General features: G+C 43.8%; 1 protein-coding gene across 1 annotated transcript in view; it reads right to left on the minus strand.

Moving 5' to 3' along the window:
* Nucleotides 1-21059, minus strand: part of PITRM1 (pitrilysin metallopeptidase 1) — a 73532-nt gene that overhangs the window by 37260 nt on the left and 15213 nt on the right. The window contains exons 9-18 of the mRNA XM_014059880.2: nucleotides 18692-18780; nucleotides 16528-16656; nucleotides 15679-15792; nucleotides 13643-13739; nucleotides 7953-8087; nucleotides 6855-6993; nucleotides 5329-5445; nucleotides 3996-4128; nucleotides 2265-2385; nucleotides 422-498 (exon numbers count right to left, since the gene is read on the minus strand). Of these exons, the coding sequence (XP_013915355.2) occupies nucleotides 422-498; nucleotides 2265-2385; nucleotides 3996-4128; nucleotides 5329-5445; nucleotides 6855-6993; nucleotides 7953-8087; nucleotides 13643-13739; nucleotides 15679-15792; nucleotides 16528-16656; nucleotides 18692-18780 (1151 nt within the window). The remainder of the gene's footprint in view (nucleotides 1-421; nucleotides 499-2264; nucleotides 2386-3995; nucleotides 4129-5328; nucleotides 5446-6854; nucleotides 6994-7952; nucleotides 8088-13642; nucleotides 13740-15678; nucleotides 15793-16527; nucleotides 16657-18691; nucleotides 18781-21059) is intronic.

Raw genomic sequence — 21059 nt, forward strand, 5'->3', positions numbered from 1 at the left:
TGTATCCACCAATATGAAGTTATTTACGAAGCTGGGCAGATAATAAATTTGAATACACAAACAAGGAAATATACAACTTTAATTACTTAAAAATATTGTTCTTAGTCAGTCCTAGAGGAGATCAACCTTTACTGCTCTTTAGAAAGCCAGATCCTAAAGATGAAACTCAAATACTTTGGCCACCTAATGAGAAGGAAGGACTCACTGGAGAAGAGTCTAATGCTGGGAAAGATTGAGGGCAAAAGAAGAAGGGGACGACGGAGAATGAGGTGGCTGGAAGGAGTCACCAAAGCAGTCGATGTGACCTTAAATAGACTCCAGAAGATGGTAGAGGACAGGAAGGCCTGGATGAACGTTGTCCATGGGATTGTGATGGGTCAGACATACAACTAACAACATTGTTCACTAAAATGGACCTTACTTGTTGAATATTTCAGTCCAGAGATGCATCATGTCAGGCAGGTTTCTATCCAGGCACAATGAAGAAAAGATCACACCCTAAAGAAGAAATACATTTTAGGAATAAATGAAAAAATAAAGCAAATATACCCAGGGAAATTACTTAAGAAGGCAAACATGGGAATCTTGCATTTAAAAAAAAAATGCCAATAGTAGTTGTGAAATTACAATCCAAAACTGAAATCCAATTTACTAAAGCACAAAAAAAAATTGTAGATGTAAATCTCCTACCCACTAATGGCTTACTCTATTCCACATTCAAAACTGGAAGGGTCTGTTTACACCAAGTCCAAACCCTGCCTTCCCCAGTTCTATTCACAAATCCTAATGATCATTATTTCAATAGGAATTCAACTTAGATCTCAATGAACCTGACAGACAGTTTGTCTAACATGTGTAAGTCACTTCCTCTCCTGAAACAGTAATCTAATCTTCCAAAGCCCTGAACTGCACACACTTTGAAACATGTCGGAGGTCAGGGCTCCCAATAGCATCCTCCATCAAATAAGAATCCGAGGCTAGAGGTTCCTCAAAATTCAAATTCATTAAAGAAGCCATTTTGGCACATCTGGGAAAACCTGAATCTGAAAGCTTCCAGGTTTTCCCCATCCAAAAGGAAGTTCAAGACACTGCCCCAGCACCCACATGTCCATCATCACATGGCCCAATCAGCCACTGTCACGAAGGAAGATTCCTCCCATCCACGTCAGTCCAGGTGCAGGGACAAAATGACCGTGAAACTCTGAGAAGGTATGTTATTATGGCTACATATCTCCCATGCTCCATACCACCACCCCTTCCAATTTCCCACAGTAGAAAATGTTTAGTATGTGGCAGGCTTGAGGCCCAATACAAAGATGTCCTCCAAGCGTGACATCGGATTCATAAGAAGTCAAAAGAAGTCGGAGAGGAAGAGAAGCAATTTTGACCCAAGTTTACCTACTTGTTATTGCTTCCCCTATTTAGGAAAAAAACAGAAAAATGAACATGCTGGGCTAAGCTGTCCTTCTGACATTTTGCTGTTGGAATGTAGAGGTTGCATTTTGGAAAACAAGTGCATCACATTCTTTACAAATCACAAAGCAGCTTTAAGAAAAGTATAATCAATGAGCTTTAAGAAAAGTATAATCAATGAGGAATCCTTGATGCTCTCTGAGATTGGTTGTTTTCTTGCAGACATTTCACTAGCCAAAGAAGGCAACATCATCGGTGCACCTAGTTTAGGTAATAAAACATCTGCAAGAAAGCAATCAAGCTCAGACAGCAGCAAGGACCCCTTGTTTTCTACCCCAGCTACAAATATTTTCTTCTATCACTATTATAATCATCAAGCAATTTCACACATTACTTGCTTTCCTAATTGTAAGAGTGAACTGGCAATAGAACCAATTGTCCAGATGAATGTTGAATTTTCTTTTACGTCTTGAATTTCGATGGAAGAGTGACTTGGTTTTTTGCATGGAAGAGCATCTGAGCCTTAAGAACTTAAACACACCCCATGGATATTGCACTTTCTATTCCAAATGCACTAGTCCCATATTATTTGCAAAACAATTGTTACAAGAGTGCTGATTGGTAGACCCGACTTATTATCCTCATATTGCAAATAGTGAGGGAATTAGGAAAACAAAGAGAAAAAAAGCAAGTGAAAGAATTAAGAACTAGTTAGATAAGAGAAGGATGCCACTTATTGAATTAGGGTAAGAGTTTAATCTTGAGGTTTCCTAATTGGCAATTCTGTCTCAGCAAAATTTAGGTGGTTATCCATGTGCAACTGACCAGACCTTAACTGGGAATGGACTCACCTGTTCATACATGTCCAGATGGGAGTCATCTACACTGATATGTGGACTAACAGAAAGGCCACCTGTTTTCAGATCTATTTCCAAAGCCTGTTCTCGGTAGTTGAGTGCTCCACACCCCATCCTTATGGAAAAATAGGGAGAAAAGAACAAACTGGGTTCTCATACAGATTGTGTGTGGGTCTACAAATTATTCACTCTAGATGATTGGGCTTTCATCCTAGGTAAACTCTATAATTATACCCAATGTTTAAAGTAAAGGTAAATATATATGCTAGTCGTTCCCAACTCTAGGGGGCGGTACTCATCTCCATTTCAAAGCCGAAGAGCCAGCGCTGTCCAAGACATCTCTGTAGTCATGTGGCCGGCATGACTAAATGCCAAAGGTGCATGGAACGCTGCTACTTTCCCACCAAAGATGGTCGTTATTTTTCTACTTGCATTTTTACATGCTTCCGAATTGCTAGGTTGGCAGAAGCTGGGACAAGTAATGGGAGCTCACTCAATTATGTGGCGCTAGGGATTCAAACCGCCAAACTACTGTCCTTTCTAATCGACAAGTTCAGCATCTTAGCCACTGTGTTCCTACCCAATGTTTAGGAAAGACTAATATTTGTAGCAGCAAATTCTAATTGCAAGAAGGGAGCCATTCTTGGGCCTTGAATAATCCCAGTTTTTCCTGGAACTTGGCATCTCAACTGCCTCTTCACCCACTTGCCTTGTGCTTTTGCTAAGGGAAGCAATCCGTAGTTACACAGAGATTTTGATTGATGATGCTTGGAGCACTATGGCTTCCTTATGTGAAGTGTGACCGAGCCAAGTCAATTATAGTGCACAGGTACAGATGTGGCAGTACTAAAGAATACAGAATAAGAGTTGAAAAGAACCTCAGAGGTCTTCTAGTCCAGCTCCCCTTGAGCAGAAAACCCTTATACTCCAGACAAATGACTGTTCAATCTCCTCTCAAAAACCTGCAGTGATGGAACACTCACACCTTCTGGAGGAAAGTTATTGTACTAATTGTTAATAGTTATCACTGTCAGGAAATTTGTCCTAAATTCCAGGTTGGATCTCTCTTTGATAAACTTCGATATGTTACTTCTTGTGCTGCTTTCAGATAATTTGGAGAATATATTGATCCCCGCTTCTTGGTGATACACCTAGTTCCCCTCAATCATTCATCATATGCTTTAGTCCCTTAATCATCTTTGTTGCTCTTCTATGCAATTTTTTCTAGGGTCTCAGCATCTTTGATGGTGACCAAAACTGGTTGCAGTATTCCAAATGATGTCTTACCAATGCTTTATAATAGCGATAGCATTTAGACTTATATACCGCTTCATAGTGCTTTTATAGCCCTCTCCAAGCAGATTACAGAGTCAGCCTATTGCCCCCAACAATCTGGGTCCTCATTTTACCTACCTCGGAAGGATGGAAGGCTGAGTCAACCTTGAGCATGGTGAGATCTGAACTGCCGAAGTACAGATAGCAGTCAGCTGAAGTAGCCTGCTTTATAAAGTGGTTTATAAAGTGGTACGAACATGTCACATGATCTTGATAATATCCCTCTGAACAAAGTTGTGGCCATAATTGACCTTAATCCAACTCAGCTCCCAAACCAAGCCACTCATAACAATTCTGGCACGAAATAAGTTGGTGGAGAATATGATTTGGGTGGAAGACCAGGAAAATTCTCAGATAGAGACAAAGACTGCTGAAAAAGCTTGTTCTTACTTGGTAATGACACCACAAAAAAGTGGAACATAAGGCCGAAGCTCTTCTGGGAGTGTGTTCAGGCTGGAAATGGCTCTGAAATAAACTATGCCATTTGTGGGTTGAGCACAGTACTGGACAGGAACATCCTCAGCTACAGAAAAACAAGAAGAGATCACTTTACCAAATGATGTCGGAAACACTAAGACAATTCAACTTAAGTCCACATTAAGCTGCTTTGCCAAGACTCACTGATCTGCTCTTTTTCCTGTCCTTCATATCTATCATCCAACAATAGGGAAAGGACCACAGGTGCACAAAGCAATGGAACCTACCAGTACAGGTAATCCCTGGTTATGATGGCCAGGATTGCCCTTGGTAAGCGATTGTTGTGGCCCGCCAGCAGCCAGAGGAACTGGCAGCAGATTATGACAGTGAGGAGGTTGGGGAGGACCATGGGCCAGTCCTGGAGTCTGGGGAAGGCTCTGATGAGGGCTTTGTGTTGGAGGCAGAGAGGGGGCCAGGGCCATATGTCAGTTATCAGCTGCCTTCAGAGTCAGACATCGGTGAGGCAGACGAGCAGCTGGAGCCTGTTCCCAGTCTGCGCATGCGCAGAGTTGGCAGACAAAGGGAACAGCTAAAGAACAGGGAATAAGGCCACAGGCGGATGATGAATGGCTACTCCCAGAGGACATAAAAGGAGAGAAAGGGGATTGGGGTTTGCAGCAGACAATTAGTTCGCTTAATTGGTTTGTGACTCCTTGAGACTTCTTGCCAAGTTATTGGCCTTTTAGCCCTCCAACCCATATAAGGTCTGTGACTTTAAATCCTCCCTTGAAAGACTTTGCTGGATCTGAATGAGGACCATTCACGCTGAATTAATAAAAGGGTATTTTGTCGGGACAAGGAATTTGCTTCGTGCTGACCGAGAGAAGCCTCGGTCAGAACAGTGATACAGGCATAAGGTGCAACACGCAGACCTAAAAGTGCAAAATCATGTGACGGTATCCCTCAGTGACAGCAGTTGCTGTTGTGACTCTAAGATTCATGGGTTATTAAAAGAGTCTCAGGTAAAGAACACAGGTATGCCCAGTAGAGATGAGGACCTGAGAGGATTGGCCCAGGCTGAATGCAAGTGAGTTGTGAATGCAGGTAACAAGCTCTGTGTGCCACTCCAGGAACGCTTCTCCTAGGTTTGCCATTACGGCACTATCACATGTAAAAATTGCAGGCTGGGGATTGGTGGAAGTGAAGTCTACCCAGGAGGCTTGTAAAGTTCAGACTATTTTGTACTTAAGAGAATTTGATTTATTTTATTTGCATCCCTCACCCTCCATCCTTCAGTTCCCCTCACCTGCATGTGCCATCTCCAGTTCAGTAAACGGAATCCTTGGCTCAATATCTGAAACTTTTAGAGCAGGAAGACAGGAAGTATCTTGAGGCTTGCTTTGCAGATCAAGCAATTCCAAACCTGGCAGATCAAAGGGAACATCAATTTAGAAACTCTTAACAAAACCAAGTTACTCAAACTCCCCCACAAGGAAGGAAGGAAGGAAGCTTTGTAGCACAAGGATCTAATAATGTCCCCTAGGGACCCAATTTCAAATCTTTAAAAAGGCTACTGATTATTTCAAAGACAAAGTGAAAAATAATAGCTGCGGGGTGTTCAAGAATCAGCTAAGTACCCAAAGGAGAGGAGAGGGAAAATAACACATAGGCTTGCAGCATGACACAAGCACCTGCTGGCTTCCAAAATTCTGATGGCTTTTTAATAGTAAAACAATTTTAAAGGTTACTTTTTGCCTCTTTCATGATGGTGCTTTTAACCTGCTTTAAAATCAAGAGCTCATGGGTCGGAGTTTTGAGGGTCGGGAATGTTCAAAAGGATTTATCCAGAGAAACTACTAGATTATTCTGCAAATCCCAGAATTCCCAGGAAGCTTGTTGGAAATGCATTCTGGGAGATGCAGGTTGGGGAAAAGCCCCTGCAGATATAATTCATCAGACATGGAACTCATCTGAAAAAATTAGGTCTATTTAATTTTACTGTCACTTTTTGCACTCACTGGGAATATAAATACCTTATTTTTCGGTGTATAAGACGCTCCGGACTATAACACACACCTACTTTTTGTTGGGAGGAAAACAAGAAAAAAAATCTGCCTCTGCTTCCCAGCATCCATCCAGTATTCATCTGGCCCATTCACTGACGCCACTGCCCCTTTGGCATTGTCTGTTCACCACTGGCATCACCCATTTGGCACGGCCCTTTCACTACTGGCATGGCCCATTCGGCACGGCCTATTCGCTGCCGCCCCTTTGGCAGGGCTCGTTTGCTGCTGCTGTTTACCACTGGCGTGGTCCATTCAGTGTGGCCCGTTCACCAGCATGGCTAGTTCGCCGCCGCCGCCGCCACCACCACCACGGTGGCCGATTCTAGAACAGTTGATCACTGCCACACCAACCCCCTATCCCCCTGCTGCAACATTTGCTGTACATGATGCATCAACATTTTCACCAACTTTTTTTTTTGGGGGGGGGGGGGGGAGGAAAGCGTATCTTCTACTTTGAAAAATATGGTATATGGAGTAGCCAGGGGTGTAAGAGATCAAGACTGGGGAGACCAGCTTCAATTGTCTCCCCCTCCCCTTTGTAGGTCCTTGATCATGCAGAGTAAGAAAAACATGATTATGTTCTCTGACCAGGCATTTAAAGATTAGGTGAAGTGACCAAGAGGTCAAGTGTTGAATCCAGAGAATGGAAAACAGTAAAAGTTTTTTTTTTTAAAGGCTTAGAAGAGAGACTGAAGAGCACTTCCTACTTGCAAAGCAAGCATTAATCAAACAAACAAGACATTTTAATGATTCAGAAGACACCCACCTTTCTCATAGATTTGTTTCTTCTCTTCTTCTGAAAGGGCCTCAACCTTCTCTTTCAATTTGTCTGCTTCCATTGCTGCTTGCTTGTCATGGAAAGCCACATCTGGACTCATAGAGAGTGTTAATCTGTGTGGGTTGTCCTTTGGCCAAGAAAGAATAATTCTAATCAGTGTTAAAACAATTTCTCTTTGTTCCTGACGCTGATCAACAACTGGCATCAATTGACTTATTAATTTCAGGTAGTCCTTGACTTACTACCATAATAGAGTCCACACTATAGATGTCAAACTCACCACGTCATGCTACCATCACATGATGCTTTGCAATGTTTTTCCCATACGCAGAGTTGGGTGTGTGTGCCACCTGCGCATGATGCATGCGGTCCACGGGCTGCCAGTTTGACACTCTTGGTCTACACAATTAGGTTGCAAGTCATGTTCATTGTAAAATATGTCATCATGTGATTGACCCAATTTTAAGACCTTTTCGTGGTGGTCCATCATTGTTAATTGAATGCCATGATCACTAAGTGGATCTATTATTTGCCATAAGGCATCTCTGCCGAAAACTAGAAGGACATTCTAGGTTTTGGCAACAATGTCATAAATTGTGGCCGTGTGACTACAGGACTTTGCAAATGGCTGTAAATAGGGGTCACCTGACTGGGAGAATCAAAATTTTGGACCAGAGTTGTAAATATCTTTTAGGAGATTCACTGGAACCTTAAACAGTCGCTAAGCAAATGACAATAAATTGAAGACTTACATATGACATATGAAAACATTAAGGACTTCTCTTTGTAGCTCTACTAAAGGGAAGAAAACTCTACTAAAGAGAAGAAAATCAGAAGATGTACCAAATATCACCAAAGCATAGAGTAGCCCAATACTAGCAAGAAGTCATGGAAGCTTTCAGAAGATACAGAATGATCTCTATGCAACGCAAAACCCCAATGCTTTGCATTGCACAAAGATCATTCTGTATCTGCTGAAAGCTCGCATGACTTATTGCTAGTGTTGGGCTCCTCTTATTGCCTGGCTAATCACTCTTGGAAACAGTGTTAAATCCAGTCTTGCATAGGTTCAACTGACTTTAATACCTTGAAGTATTGTTTTACTTTTCTCTGCAGGAACTGGGGGTCCTCCTTAAGGCAATGCCTGAGCTGAGTTACTTTTTCTGCTATTTTCAAAAGATCAACAGGATCCCCTTCGTGGTTCCAGCAGGAGGCAATATTCTTAAAGGAAAAAAAGGTAAAGTTAGAAAAAAGAATGCAAATATTCCACATGAAGAACAATAAGACTACTGTTGCTCTAGAGTAGGGTGTAAAACTCAAAGCCCGTGAGCCGGATGCAGGCTGCGGGGTGCTTAGATCTGGCCCATGGGACTTCCCTGGAAACAGCGCAATATCCATCTGTGGTGCCTCTGCCAGAGAAAACTACCATTGACTTACTGAACGGTCCTTCTATGTGCGCTGCGAGGAGAATCCAAGCATGGGTTAACTTTGTCCATTAGCCTAGAGACTGAGTTATGTAATTGTTGACCACTCCTCCTCTGACTGGATAGTTCAGTTTTGTACAAAGGCTCAGCCGAACCAAGAGGTGAAACAATTGTCACGGAAGGCAGTAGCCAATGAGGTAAGTAAGTCGATCCAATGTCAATAGTCAAGAGATCGGTAGCCATAGTAGTGAAATGAAGTCTGACGTTAATGCCCGGACCAGCTGAAGCCGAGGACAGGTTTGGATTCTCCTCGCAGTGCACATAGAAGGACCGTTCAGGTAAGTCAATGGTTGTTCTCCTGTGTGCTGCTTGAGGAATCCAAGCATGGGACATGCCAAAGCAGTGAGAATCAAGGGCAGGGGCTAGGCTGGTCAGGGACCCCAGGTGGTGAGAGCACCCTCTGCAAGACTCGCTGTCCAAAGGAGGCCTCAGCCGAGGTATACATATCCACTTTGTAGTGTCTGATAAAGGGCAATGGTGATGACCAGGTCATCGCCCTGCAAATTTCCTCCAATGATGCCTGTGTTGCCCAGGCCGCTGTGGTAGCCGCACTCCTGGTGGAATGGGGAGTGATGTGTCTGGGAACCGGCCGGGATTGATTGTCATCGGCAAGGGCAATGCATGCTTTCAACCAGCGGCCAATGGTATGTGAAGATACCTTCTGTCCCATGGAAGACGGCTTAAAGGACACAAACAGTGCCTCCGATCTTCTGAACGCCTCAGTGTGTTTTACATAGCGGCGAAGTGCTCTGCAAACATCAAGGTGATGCCACCAACGTTCCTGTGGATGTGATGGGTGTGGGCAGAAGTCCAGGAGAATGAGCTCCTGTGCCCTGTGGAACCAAGTGTTAATCTTTGGAAAGAAAGCCAAGTCCAACCACAGGACAACTCTGTTAGGATGAAAGATACAGAGGTCCACACAGACCGATAGTGCCGCCAGTTCCGTTGTAATGGCCACCAAGAAAATAGTTTTGAGGGTCAATAACCTGAGACTGATCGTGTGAATGGGCTCAAATGGCGCAGTCGTGAGGGCTTTGAGTACCAGGGATAAGTCCCAGGTAGGGTAGCGATCCACTACCGGCGGCCTGAGGTTCTTTGCACCCTTTGGTGCCCTCCGCCCCGGTGTAAAACCGTGGCAGCTGGGAGTTGTGAGGCTACGCAAAGAGGTCTACATCGGGCTGGCCGAACGTGCGAGAGAGTTCCTGGAATAGAGCAGGATGGAGAAGCCACTCCACCTGGTCTACAGTAGTTCTGCTCAGTCAATCCACTTGCATGTTGGTTGCGCCTGATATGTGCTCCGCTCGGATTGACAGCAACCAGCTCTCCGTCCAGTGGTGGAGTATCTCCACTTCCATCATCAGGGACGTGGACCGCGTGTCTCCCTGGGGCTTGACATGAGCCTTTGAGGCCACGTTGATGATGAGAATTAGTACGTCACCAAGTTCCGGAATTCGTGGAGGGCTAGGCCGATGGCCTGCAGCTCTAGCCAGCTGATGCTGTTCCTTAATTCCTGGACCATCCAGCGACCTTGCGCGACTTTGTCCAAGAGGTGGGCTCCCCACCTGAAAAAGCTTGCATCCGTCGTTACCACGATGCAGTCTGGCTCCTTGAAGAGTCATCTCCTGAGTAGCTTGGAGGATGTCCACCACCGGAGACACCATAACACTTGGGTGGTAACTGGACCCTGATTTGTGAGTGACTGGTATGGGCCCTCTGGAACAGGAGCAAAAACCATTGGAGCAGGTGAGCATGGAACTGCGCCCAGGGAACAATGTATATACACGATATCATATACCCAGCCTCACTGTTTGGAGAGCCAAGGCGTCTGAGGTTGTTTCTGCCCATTGGTGAGCGAAGGCTGTTAACCAACCGCCAATAGACCCCACCCTGTGTGAGTCACTGGTATCTACAAAAGGACCGGTTGTTGCCTCCATGAAATGGCCACCGGCCCTGAGACTGATTTTGGGTCCACTGGTGGCCTCTATCCCTGGCACCGGAGCAGTCCAGGGTCCAGTCCTGTGTCTGGGTGTAGGATCTATTATACTGGGGAACATAAGGGGTTGCATTGTACCCAGAATCTCAGCATGAAAAGTCTGCCTTCTATTGTAATGTGGCTGTCTCCTGTCCACACGTCTGTTGGTTGACGGGAGCATCTTGTGCTTGTCCCTTGTCTCGATTAAGATAGGGTCCAACGCAGCACCAAACAGAGGCCCACCCTTGAAAGGAGTGGATGCCAAGCGCCATTTGGAATGAAGGTTCACTTGCCAATGGCGAATGCCACATTGGATGCTATGGCTTGAGACACGAACCTGGCCGTGTTGAGGGTAGCATCAGAAGAGAACTCCAATGCTGCCACCCGTTTGTTGACATGCTGGTGAAGCGCATATCATCAGGGGCAAGCCTGCCCTGTAGCTGCCTAAGCCAGACCAGTGAAGTCCTATTGAAAAACAAGGCCACCGTAGCGGCTCGTAAAGCCCAGGCAGCTGCCTGGTGGGTCTTGCAGATGACCAATTCAGCCTTGCGGTCGGGTCCTCCGCTTTAAAACTTTCCGAAATTTCGGACGGAATTAAAGCTGGGGAAGCCAAGGCCACTACTGGTGGATCTACCGTAGGGTACTGAAGGATGCTATCCAGTTCTGGCGTGGAAGTATAAAGTTTTCTGTCCCCGTTACTAGGTGGGGGAAAAGCAATTGGTTGCATCCATTGTTTTTGGACAACGTCAGGGAACAATTTCAGAAAGGGGATGACATCCTGTTCCTGCACCTCCAGACGTTCCATAGAATCAAACTCTACTCTATTAGCCTGAGTGGTGGTGCCCCCCATGTTGGTAGTGGCCTTTGCCTTGTACAAGAGGGACTTAAATAACACTGGGCGAAACAAATTGGAAGAGGTAAGTTTGTCCTATGCTAGGCCCTCGTCATCCGAAAATTCTATGTCCACCACTTCTCCCTCCTCGCCTAACACCACATCCTCACTGTGGATCAAGGGCAGGGGTGATGGGGGGGGCACCTGGGGGGTGGACACATCCCTAGGCAAAGTTGCCAGTCAGGACAATTGGGCCCTGCGATGCAATTCGGCATCCACACCCTGTGAGATGGCAGCTGAAATCATTTGATGAAGCTTGGGAGGAAGGCCGAATTCATGGCCTTCCTCAGTTCTGAGGCCTGCAGCCGTGGGTGTAAAATTAGCCGTGGGCCTTACGCTCGAGCAAAAAGAGAAAAAACAGTTGGCATACCGGCGCAATTCAGAGGTGAACTGCCAGACACACCCCTTCCGGCCACTCGTCGGCGCGCACCCAAATGGCTTCAAAAATGGCAACCGCCAATACAACCGGCGTGAAATTCAAACCAAAGGCTCCAACGGCTGCCGTCCCGCCAGAGTCCTCCAGTGATCCAGGAATCACGACAGCAATGCGCTGAAAAACCACTGTGGGAAAAACTGCGCTAGCAGGTCATGCCCTCCCCAACTGGTGCAGGAGTGGCGAACCGACTCCCAACCAGATAATCTGTGAACAGAGAGTGGCGAACCTGCTCTCAACTGCGACATGAAGGTAAGGCAAATCGTGTTCAAGAAGTCTTCTGCTGCAATATTTTTTCCCCTCCTGCCACTAGAGCCTTAGGGAAATTGCTAGATGTGCCGAATGGTTTCAAGGCTGTCAGAGAAATGTCGCCTGCCAGATTCGCACTTGCTTCCTTCTCAAAACGAGGAATCCAGAAGAATGAGTTAATTTGTCTAATAGTCCTAGAGCAAATTGTTTTACGACTCTTAAGGCTGGACTGAGTTAAAAAACTGAACTATCCAGTCAGAGGAGGCGTGGTCAACAATTACGTAACTCAGTCTCTAGGCTAATGGACAAAGTTAACCCATGTTTGGATTCCCCAAGCAGTGCACAGGAGAATAAGCCATGTTTTCACTAGCAGAGGGTTGCAGGAGGACATTGCAGCCAAAAATGGAGCTCTCAGGGGCCATGGACAGTCCTCCCAAGCTCCATTTTTGCTGGCAGAGGGTTGCAGGAGGCTGTCACAGCCGAAATGGAGTTCAGGAGCCTGTTTTCGCTGGCAGAGCACTTGGGCTGTCACAGGCATCTGACACAAGTGATTTCGAGCTGGCCACACCCCACTAGCCATGGCCCCCTCCACCCCTGAGGTCACACAACCCTCATGCAGCTCTCAATGAAATCCAGTTTGATCCCTCTGCCATAGAGAGAGAGCTTTTCTCTGTCTGCAGCAGCTCCCATTAGTGGTATCTGAAGATAGTTACATATCCCAGAAAATTCCCAACAATTCAGAGAAAAACCCCCACCGCATCCCCCCCAAAAAGAGGAAGAAATGAGTGAAGATAGGTGACTTCTGGGGTCATCATGGTCTTTTCCCCGTTGGAACAGTCTGGTCTAAAATGAGAACATCTAACATTATTAATGTCAACTTGGCAGTTCCAGTTATGCTGTAAATGCAATTCTAGGCTGACTAGGAAGTCTTTAGACTTTTGTCTGAAGACAACTATAAAATACCAACTGGAGAAGATTCATCAGCTTTAATTAGAAGCAGCTCTCTAAAGCCTTAGGCCCTGGGTCTTTCCATCCTAGACCATCCAATTATTTTCAATGTGAAGGGAAACTCAGGTTTTTAGCGTATAGACTACAGATTGATGATACTTCTGAAAAGGACTGGGCTTTCTTTTTTAAAATATAAAGCTGCTTCACATGGGAAAGGTGATACATAATGGAGGGACTCTCTTGCCATTCCTCCTGCAGAGTGTGTGAACTTGGGGGACAATCAAGGAGCAAAAACAATTTGCCAACATCTAAGGCATCCATTTCTCCCTTTTCAAATTCATCCCAATCCACCAAGAGACTCTGCCCTAACCCATTTTAGAAATACATAATCTCAAGGACTGGTGCAGTTCTTGAGTCCATAATCAATTTTGACTTAGAGATGCTCCAGGAGAAATTATTATTATTGGCTGAAATCAAGCAATGTTTATTTTTTTTTCTTCTTGACTGGACCATTCCACTTTGTTCAGAAGCGTCTCCTTCATATTCAAGCCTTAAGTTATTAGTAGGATTTCTGCAGTTCCTCAAAGAAGAACTTCAAGGTCATGGGCTCCAATGTATCTTGAGTCTCTTACAAGAGATTCTGTGATGCATCTTTACTATTTACACTCTAGACTCGCATCCTAAAATCCTTTTGCAAATGCTTAAAAATTGTGCAGTGGGCACTATCCCATACAAACAATGTTTAAAAGGCTAGATTGCAGATGTTATGGCTGGTTTTATAGGAGGAGCATCACTTACTGAAGCCAAGGCAAGTCCAAAACGGGTTGACTGATGCTTCATCTGGATCTCAATTTTGTGGAGTAAAGCGTCAATCCTTTCTTTCTCAAATCCATTCCTGAGGTTGAAAAGAAGACATTTAATTTTGTTCCAGAATCACAAGGATGAAATTCTCAATTTTCTGAATGAAATTTATTCATGTGGCACAGTCTATTCCCATGATGGTGAACCTATGGCATGCCTGCCAGAGGTGGCATGCAGCTGTGGGCAGGCACACCATTGCCAGCTGCTCTTCCAGGTCCCATCGTGCGCATGGGCGCCAGCCAGCTGTTCTCTTCTGGACAGGTTGCCTTGAGAAATTGTGAGTGGTCCATCACTTAAGACTTTTAAGAAGAAACTGGACAGCCACTATAGGACAGTGACAGTTAACCTATTCGGTACCAAAAAGGTTAACCATCACTGGTCTATTCAATTATTACTGAAATATGTGGAGGATATGTGGGGATGAATCCGATTTTGTTTTTAAAACAAAGGAATTAATTACAGGTAATCTTTACTTATGAATGTAACTGACCAGTAGATCCATTGCTAAGCAATGTGGTAATAAAAATCACATGACCACACCAACTTAGGACAGCAATTCCTACAATTTCAGCTGAGGTTAAGCAAATTCCATGCAGCCCTTAAGCGAGATGTCACATGACTTCAACCTGAAACCTCCTGCGGTTTCCCCATTGACTTGGGTTCACATTACGACAAAGATGTTGTGATGGCCAGAACTTTTGAAAACAGATCGTAAGTCCCACTCATTCAACACCAGGATGGATAAAAATCGATGATTGAAGAATTTTTTTAAAAAAAAATCATTTTTTTAATTTAAGAGAGATTTTTTTTATATATTTTTATCAAATTTATTTTAATAAAATGTTTTTGGAGTAAAAATCAATCTATTTAAGATAAATGAATAATTTAGTTTATTCAGGATGAAACCGAGCTAAGTTATGTAGCATGAGTCTCTATATGCTGCAACTTTAGGACTGTTAGTGAGTCAACGGCGGATCCGAGGAGCTGCAAAGAGACAGAGATGACAGTTGCTCTTTAAAAATTATGGTTTAAATCAACTTGATTTAAATCAAACCTAGCCTGTTCAACACAGTTGCTAATTGAGTGGTTGTTAAGTGAGAACTACCAGTAATGACATATAGTCAAGGCTATGGTTTTCCCAGTTGTAATGGATGGCTGTGAAAGTTGGATTATAAGAAAGGCTGAGCACCAAAGAATTGAGGCCTTTGAACTATGGTGCTGGAGAAGACTCATGTGAGTCCCTTGGACTGCAAGGCAATCAAACCCTGACTGCTCTTTAGAAGGCCAGATCCTGAAGATGAAACTCAAATACTTTGGCAACCTAATGAGAAGGAAGGATTTACTGGAGAAGAGCCTAATGCTGGGAAAGATGGAGGGCAAAAGAAGAGGATAACAGAATGAGGTGACTGGATGGGGTCACTGAAGCAGTCGGTGTGAGCTTGAATGGACTCCAGAGGATGGTAGAGGATGTTACCAACATCCAAAAAGTCAAGTCATGTTACCAACTTAACCATGGCAAAAAGCTCATCAAACGGGACAGAATGCACTTAACTGTCTTAGTTAGCAATAGATATTTTGGGCTCATCTGCCATCATAAGTTGAGAACCCCCTGTTATGACATTTTAGCCATAAAGATCTGCATTTCTTCAGCTCAGTTTTTATTCTTTTTCTTCCTTTCAGGAGCCATTCTTTAGCTTTCAGGTATTAACCGTACATCAAAGGGATACTCAAAGTTTACATATTCTTTTTGCCCCTTTTTATAAGGAGATTTGTAAATAGCAAAACCATCTCAAATCTTCTTTTAAATCAGTTGGGAAAAGCAGTATAATTTAGAGGTTCTTTTTACCAACAGAGAAATTATGAACTCTTACCACTACTGTCGCAACTTTAAAGTAAGCAGCTAATATTTTTTTTACAAAATAAAAAAAAACAATATAGTACAAAAAATTCTGTTAATAAAAGCTTGTCCTTACTCAATAACTTCATCAATAGTTTTAGCAATAATTTGCTTTATGGTGTGTATGCTTTCTTCAGAAATCCCTTGAAGGCCTACAGTGAAATAAGCTTCTCGTGTAGAGGAGTTAATCCTAGAAACAGAGAGATAATACAAAAATCTTAGAATTTAAACATTGGGATTTTGACAAAAGAAACCCATTTCACATTTTGCAATAAACCTATCTGTGGTTTGACACAAATATGGGAACTTTCTAATATGGTTTAGTGTCATTAAACTAAACCATATGTAAGGGCCAAGCTTCTAAGACGTATACAACAAGCTAAAAAACAAATATGGACCAGTCGGCAGATATGTATTGGGAAGAAAAGAAACTAGTTTTCTGGGAACAAACTTAATCAAAATTAAACCATATTTCAGTAAACACATTCCTTTCAGCTACCAATTCAATGTGGGTGTGTGGGTGTATGAAGTTTTAAGATAAATTTTATATACAAGATTACGTTCATCTATGTTCTTATTCTGTGGGGGCGCAGTGGTTAGAATGTGGTATTGCAGGCTAACTCTGCCCACTGCCAGCAGTTTGATCCTGATGAGCTCAAGGCTGACTCAGTATTCTATCTTTCTATGGTCGATAAAATGAGGACCCAGATTGTTGGAGGCAATATGCTGACATTTGTAAATCACTCAGAGAGGGCCGTAAAGCACTACGCACTACTGCCATCCTTCTAAACTCCCATTCAAAATGCCAGGTGTATTTCACATCCCCAAAGCTTGGTTAGGCCCCTTTTCTAAACACCCCATTTAAGAAATCAAACTAAAATTTCAGTTACATCATAAAGATGCATAGAAAGAGCAACGTACTTACCCAACATCTGGTGAAAAATCTGTTCCGAGACCGGCTTCGATCAAAGCTTTATAAAATGGAGAATTTGGGCCACCAACCAATAGAGAAGACAGAAAGTTCAACATGAAGGTTTCAAAATTATCTGTAATACTAAACATAAAAGAAAAAAAAAGTGAGCACTGTAGGATTCAATAGATGCAGTTCTCGACTTATAACCATTTGATCAATGACCATTCAAAGTTGCCAAAAAATGGCTTATGGCTGGTTTCCACATGCCCATTGTAGCACGCGCGCGCGCGCACACACACACACACAGTTACATGATCAAAATTAGGCACTTGGCAACTGGCATGTATTTATGACTATTGCACTGTCCTAACGTCATATAATCACTGTTTGTAATCTTCCCAGCTGGGTCCCAATGAGCAAAATCAGAGGGGCAAGCCAAATTTCCTTAATTACTGCATATTTCACTTAACTGCAGTGATTCGCTTAACAAGCAATAAAATGGGACAAAGCTCATTTAACAATTGCCTTGCTTAGCAATGAAAATTTTTGTCTCTATTGTGGTCATATATCAAAGACTACCTGTACAGGTAGCAGCGCTATCATTTCTTGTTACAGAAGTTTTAGAAAAGTGCCAGACAATCTTCCTGAAGAACAAATACATTTCATGTTCCTCCCAAAATTTGAAATGGAGCGGCTTAGTTAACGACAGAAAGCATATTTAATAGTGTTACAATTTTACTGAACCTGGTGCATTGGATTCCTAGGTCAAATTCAAGGTGCTGATTTTAACTTGTAAACATGGCTTGGCACCTGGGTACTTACAGGACCTTTTCTAGATTGTACACAATAGCAGAGTTGGAAGGGACCTTGTAGGTTATCTAGTTCCGTGACGATGAGCCTATGGCACGCATGCCAGAGATGGCACGCAGAGCCCTCTGAGGTCATGCACGCGGTCATCAGCTGCACTTCATCAGCCGCACATCAGGTTCCATAATATGCATACGTGCAGGGCCAGCTGTTCTCTTCCAGGTTCTGTTGCATGCATGAACACCAGCCAACTGGTCTTCGCACATGCGCGAGATGGAACCCAAGGGTGCAGCTGGTGATGGCATGCATGTGACACAACCAGCTGCTCTCTTCTAGGTTCTGTTGTGCACATGTGCAAAGACCAGCTGGCTAGCACACATGTGCGCCAGAAGACAGCAGCTGCCCAGGCATGCATGCGCACCGGTCCAGCTGCCCAGCATGCAATGGAATCCAGATGTGCAACTGGCCACCGCGCGCTTGCACACCAGCCAGCTGCTTTCTTCTGGGTTTCAGTGCTCCAGTGGGTGCTCCTGTTTCGGCACTCAGTGCCGAAAAGGTTAACCATCACTGATCTAGTCCAACCTCTTGCTCAAGCAACAGACCCTACCTAAACCATTTCTGACAAGTGGCTATTCACAACTTCAGAAGCCACAGCCTCTGAAGGTAAGCTGTTCCATCAGTCGATTGTTCTCACTGTTAGAAAGTTCCTCCTTATTTCTAGGTTGAATCTCTCCTCGATCAGTTTCCACCCATTATTCCTTATCCGGCTTTCAGGTGCTAGACAAGGCCGAATTGACCCATCCAATGTGCTCATTTTGAGAAGATCTCAACACTCAAATGGATAAGGTGCATATGAAACTCAGCACATGGCAGAAACGGTTGTCTCAGCACAAGGGACTGGGAGATGGTGCACAATTATATTGTTGAACAACTGTAGAACTTTACGCTGAATTAATAGTAACAGCAATACCACTTAAGACTTATATACCACTTTACAGTGCTTTTCAGACTCCTGTAAGTGGTTTACAGAGTCAGCCTATTGACAGCCCCCCCCCCCCCAACAATCTAGGTCCTCATTTTACCGACCTTGGACGGTTGGAAGGCTGAGTCAACCTTGAGCTGGTAAGGATCGAACTGCTGGCAGTCAGCGTAAGTAGCCTGCAGTACTGCATTTTAACCACTGCACCACCACGGCTCAGTTAGGTTAAAGTTACGATACGCAGTTGAAGGCCAGAAGATAACCCCTAACAACTATCACCATTATTTTCCGAGTTTTTTTCATAACAGAAAACGTTGAATGGAATCCTCAGCTGCATAGAGGAATATGATTCTGTTTAGATAAATAAATCTACTATTCCCAGTTACGTACTCTGCTAGGAGGTAGCTGACGCTGACCATCGTCTGCTTCTTTGAGTCAGTAGCCAAGGAATCTGCAGCACATGTCACAGAGTGTTCCCTCTGCAAAACAAACAAACAAATGACTAGCAAAGAGGACATTGACTTTATCCCAAGTATTTTATGATCATTTTGCCAAAATCCAGCACTTACCATATTTTTCGGAGTATAAGACGCACCCCCCCGCCTAAAAGAGTGTGGAAATGTTGGTGCATCTTATACACCGAATACAGCTATTTTTGGCCTCCCGAAGCCCCACCCCTGCATCCCATTTTTGTGAAAAACGGGGGAATTTTTGCCTTCCCCAACCTCCCAGAAGTACTCTGCAGGCTTAAGCAAGGCTGGGGGAAGGGAAAAACAGCCTCTGCTGAAGCCTGCAGAGTGGACCTGGGGGGCGGGGAGGATAAAAACTTTTTTTCCTGACTTACCTATTTGAAATCTTGATGCGTCTTATACACCGGTGCGTCTTATAGTCTGAAAAATACGGTACTTCCAGATTTCTGGGAAACTGTGCCATAACAAACAATGAGTTGACTTCACAATTATGACTCCCACATTAGCTTATAATCACAGCAAAAAAAAATATGTAAAACTGCAGCAAATCTATTTTATGTCTGCTATGACTTATAACCTAATAGACAGGTTTCATTGTGGTTGTAACTAGAGGGCTAGCTGTATGCTCCTGGCCAAAAGGCACAAAGTATGGGAATGATCCTGTCTGGTACTAGCCTTTGGTAGTAAGCTAGCCTTAAGCTAGATAATGCTGAGAAACTGGAAAGAGTCCAGCAGAAAAGCAACAAAAAGAGTAAGAGACTTAGAAGCTGAATCCTATGAAGAGTGCTTGAAGGAGTTTAAAGAGAAGACTAAGGGAAAACATGATGGAAGAAAAAGTACTGTATTTCTTAGACTATAAGACACTCTGGACTATAAGACGCATCTAGCATGGGAAAACAAGAAAAAAAATCTATCTCTGCCTCCTAGCATCCATCCAGTATTCATCTGGCCCATTCGCCATGGCCTGTTTGCCGCTGCGGCCCATTCACCACCATCACAACAGCCTGTTTGGCACGTCCCATTTGCCTCCTCCGCCACTTCACTGTGGCCTGTTGGCCACCAGCAGTATGGCCCATTCGGTGCCACAGTCCATTCACCACTGCGGCCCATTCTAGAACCCCTGATCAATGCCGCACCAACCCTCCTCCCCCACAACAATATTCGCTGTATAAGACACATAGACTTTTCCACCCACTTTTGAAAGGGGGGGTGCGTCTTATACTTCAAAAAATACGGAAGATTTATTCACATTAACAGAAACTTTGCACTGAGATATCCACGCTTGAACTAAGGAAGAATTTCTTGATTGTAAGACTATTAAAACAATGGAACATCTTGGCTTGTGAAATTATGGGAGCTCCATTGTTTGAGGTTTTCAAAAAAAGATTGGATTGACATTTGTCCAGAATGAAACGAGGATTCCTGCATTGCTACAGAAAATTTCCAGGCCTCTTCCAACCTCTAAGTCCAAGTAGTCAAGTCTTTTTTCATCCCTGAACTGCAACTGACATATATTTCCTGTAGGTTAAGATGGACAAGCCCAGAAGGGTGGGGTTCTCTGTACAGGGCGGGGCATAACCTTTTCCTAGGGGGTCACAGCAACACTTGTAATAACAACACAAATAATTCATACACCATTCGAAAGCCCATCAAAAACTGAGTTTATTGACACGATTTAATAGTCAGTATGACCACCATTAGCCCTTCGAACAGCATTCAAACGAGGTGGATAAGAACACAACAAATCTTCAAACAGTTCCGTTCGATTTTCCAGATTTTTCAACAGTTTCCAAATTCATTCTCAAAGTTTCAACCGAAACAAATTTAACATTTAATAGCTCATTCAATTCAGTTTTTTATGGGCTTTAAAATGAGGTGTCGTGGAAGTTGTAAACTGCTGTCGATCTTGCTGTGACCCCCTAGGAAAAGGTTATGCCCCGCCCTCTGGAAAATCTGGAAAATCGAACGGAACTGTTTGAAGATTTGTTGTGTTCTTATCCACCTCGTTTGAATGCTGTTCGAAGGGCTAATGGTGGTCATACTGACTATTAAATCGTGTCAATAAACTCAGTTTTTGATGGGCTTTCGAATGGTGTATGAATTATTTGTGTTGTTATTACAAGTGCTGCTGTGACCCCCTAGGAAAAGGTTATGCCCCGCCCTGTAATGGTACCCAAGTTCTAACATTCTTTATCAGCAAAGTTCTCCATTTAATATTATGATGAATGAGAAGCTAGGCCCCAGGAAGTAAGACGAAGCAATGTCTTCTCCTAAAACTGGAGCTAGAG

This window comes from Thamnophis sirtalis, unplaced genomic scaffold (genome assembly GCF_051295495.1).
Source record: "Thamnophis sirtalis isolate CommonGarterSnake01/CBP01778 unplaced genomic scaffold, rThaSir2_p1.2 scaffold_4, whole genome shotgun sequence".
In the NCBI taxonomy this organism is placed as follows: Eukaryota; Metazoa; Chordata; class Lepidosauria; order Squamata; family Natricidae; genus Thamnophis; species Thamnophis sirtalis.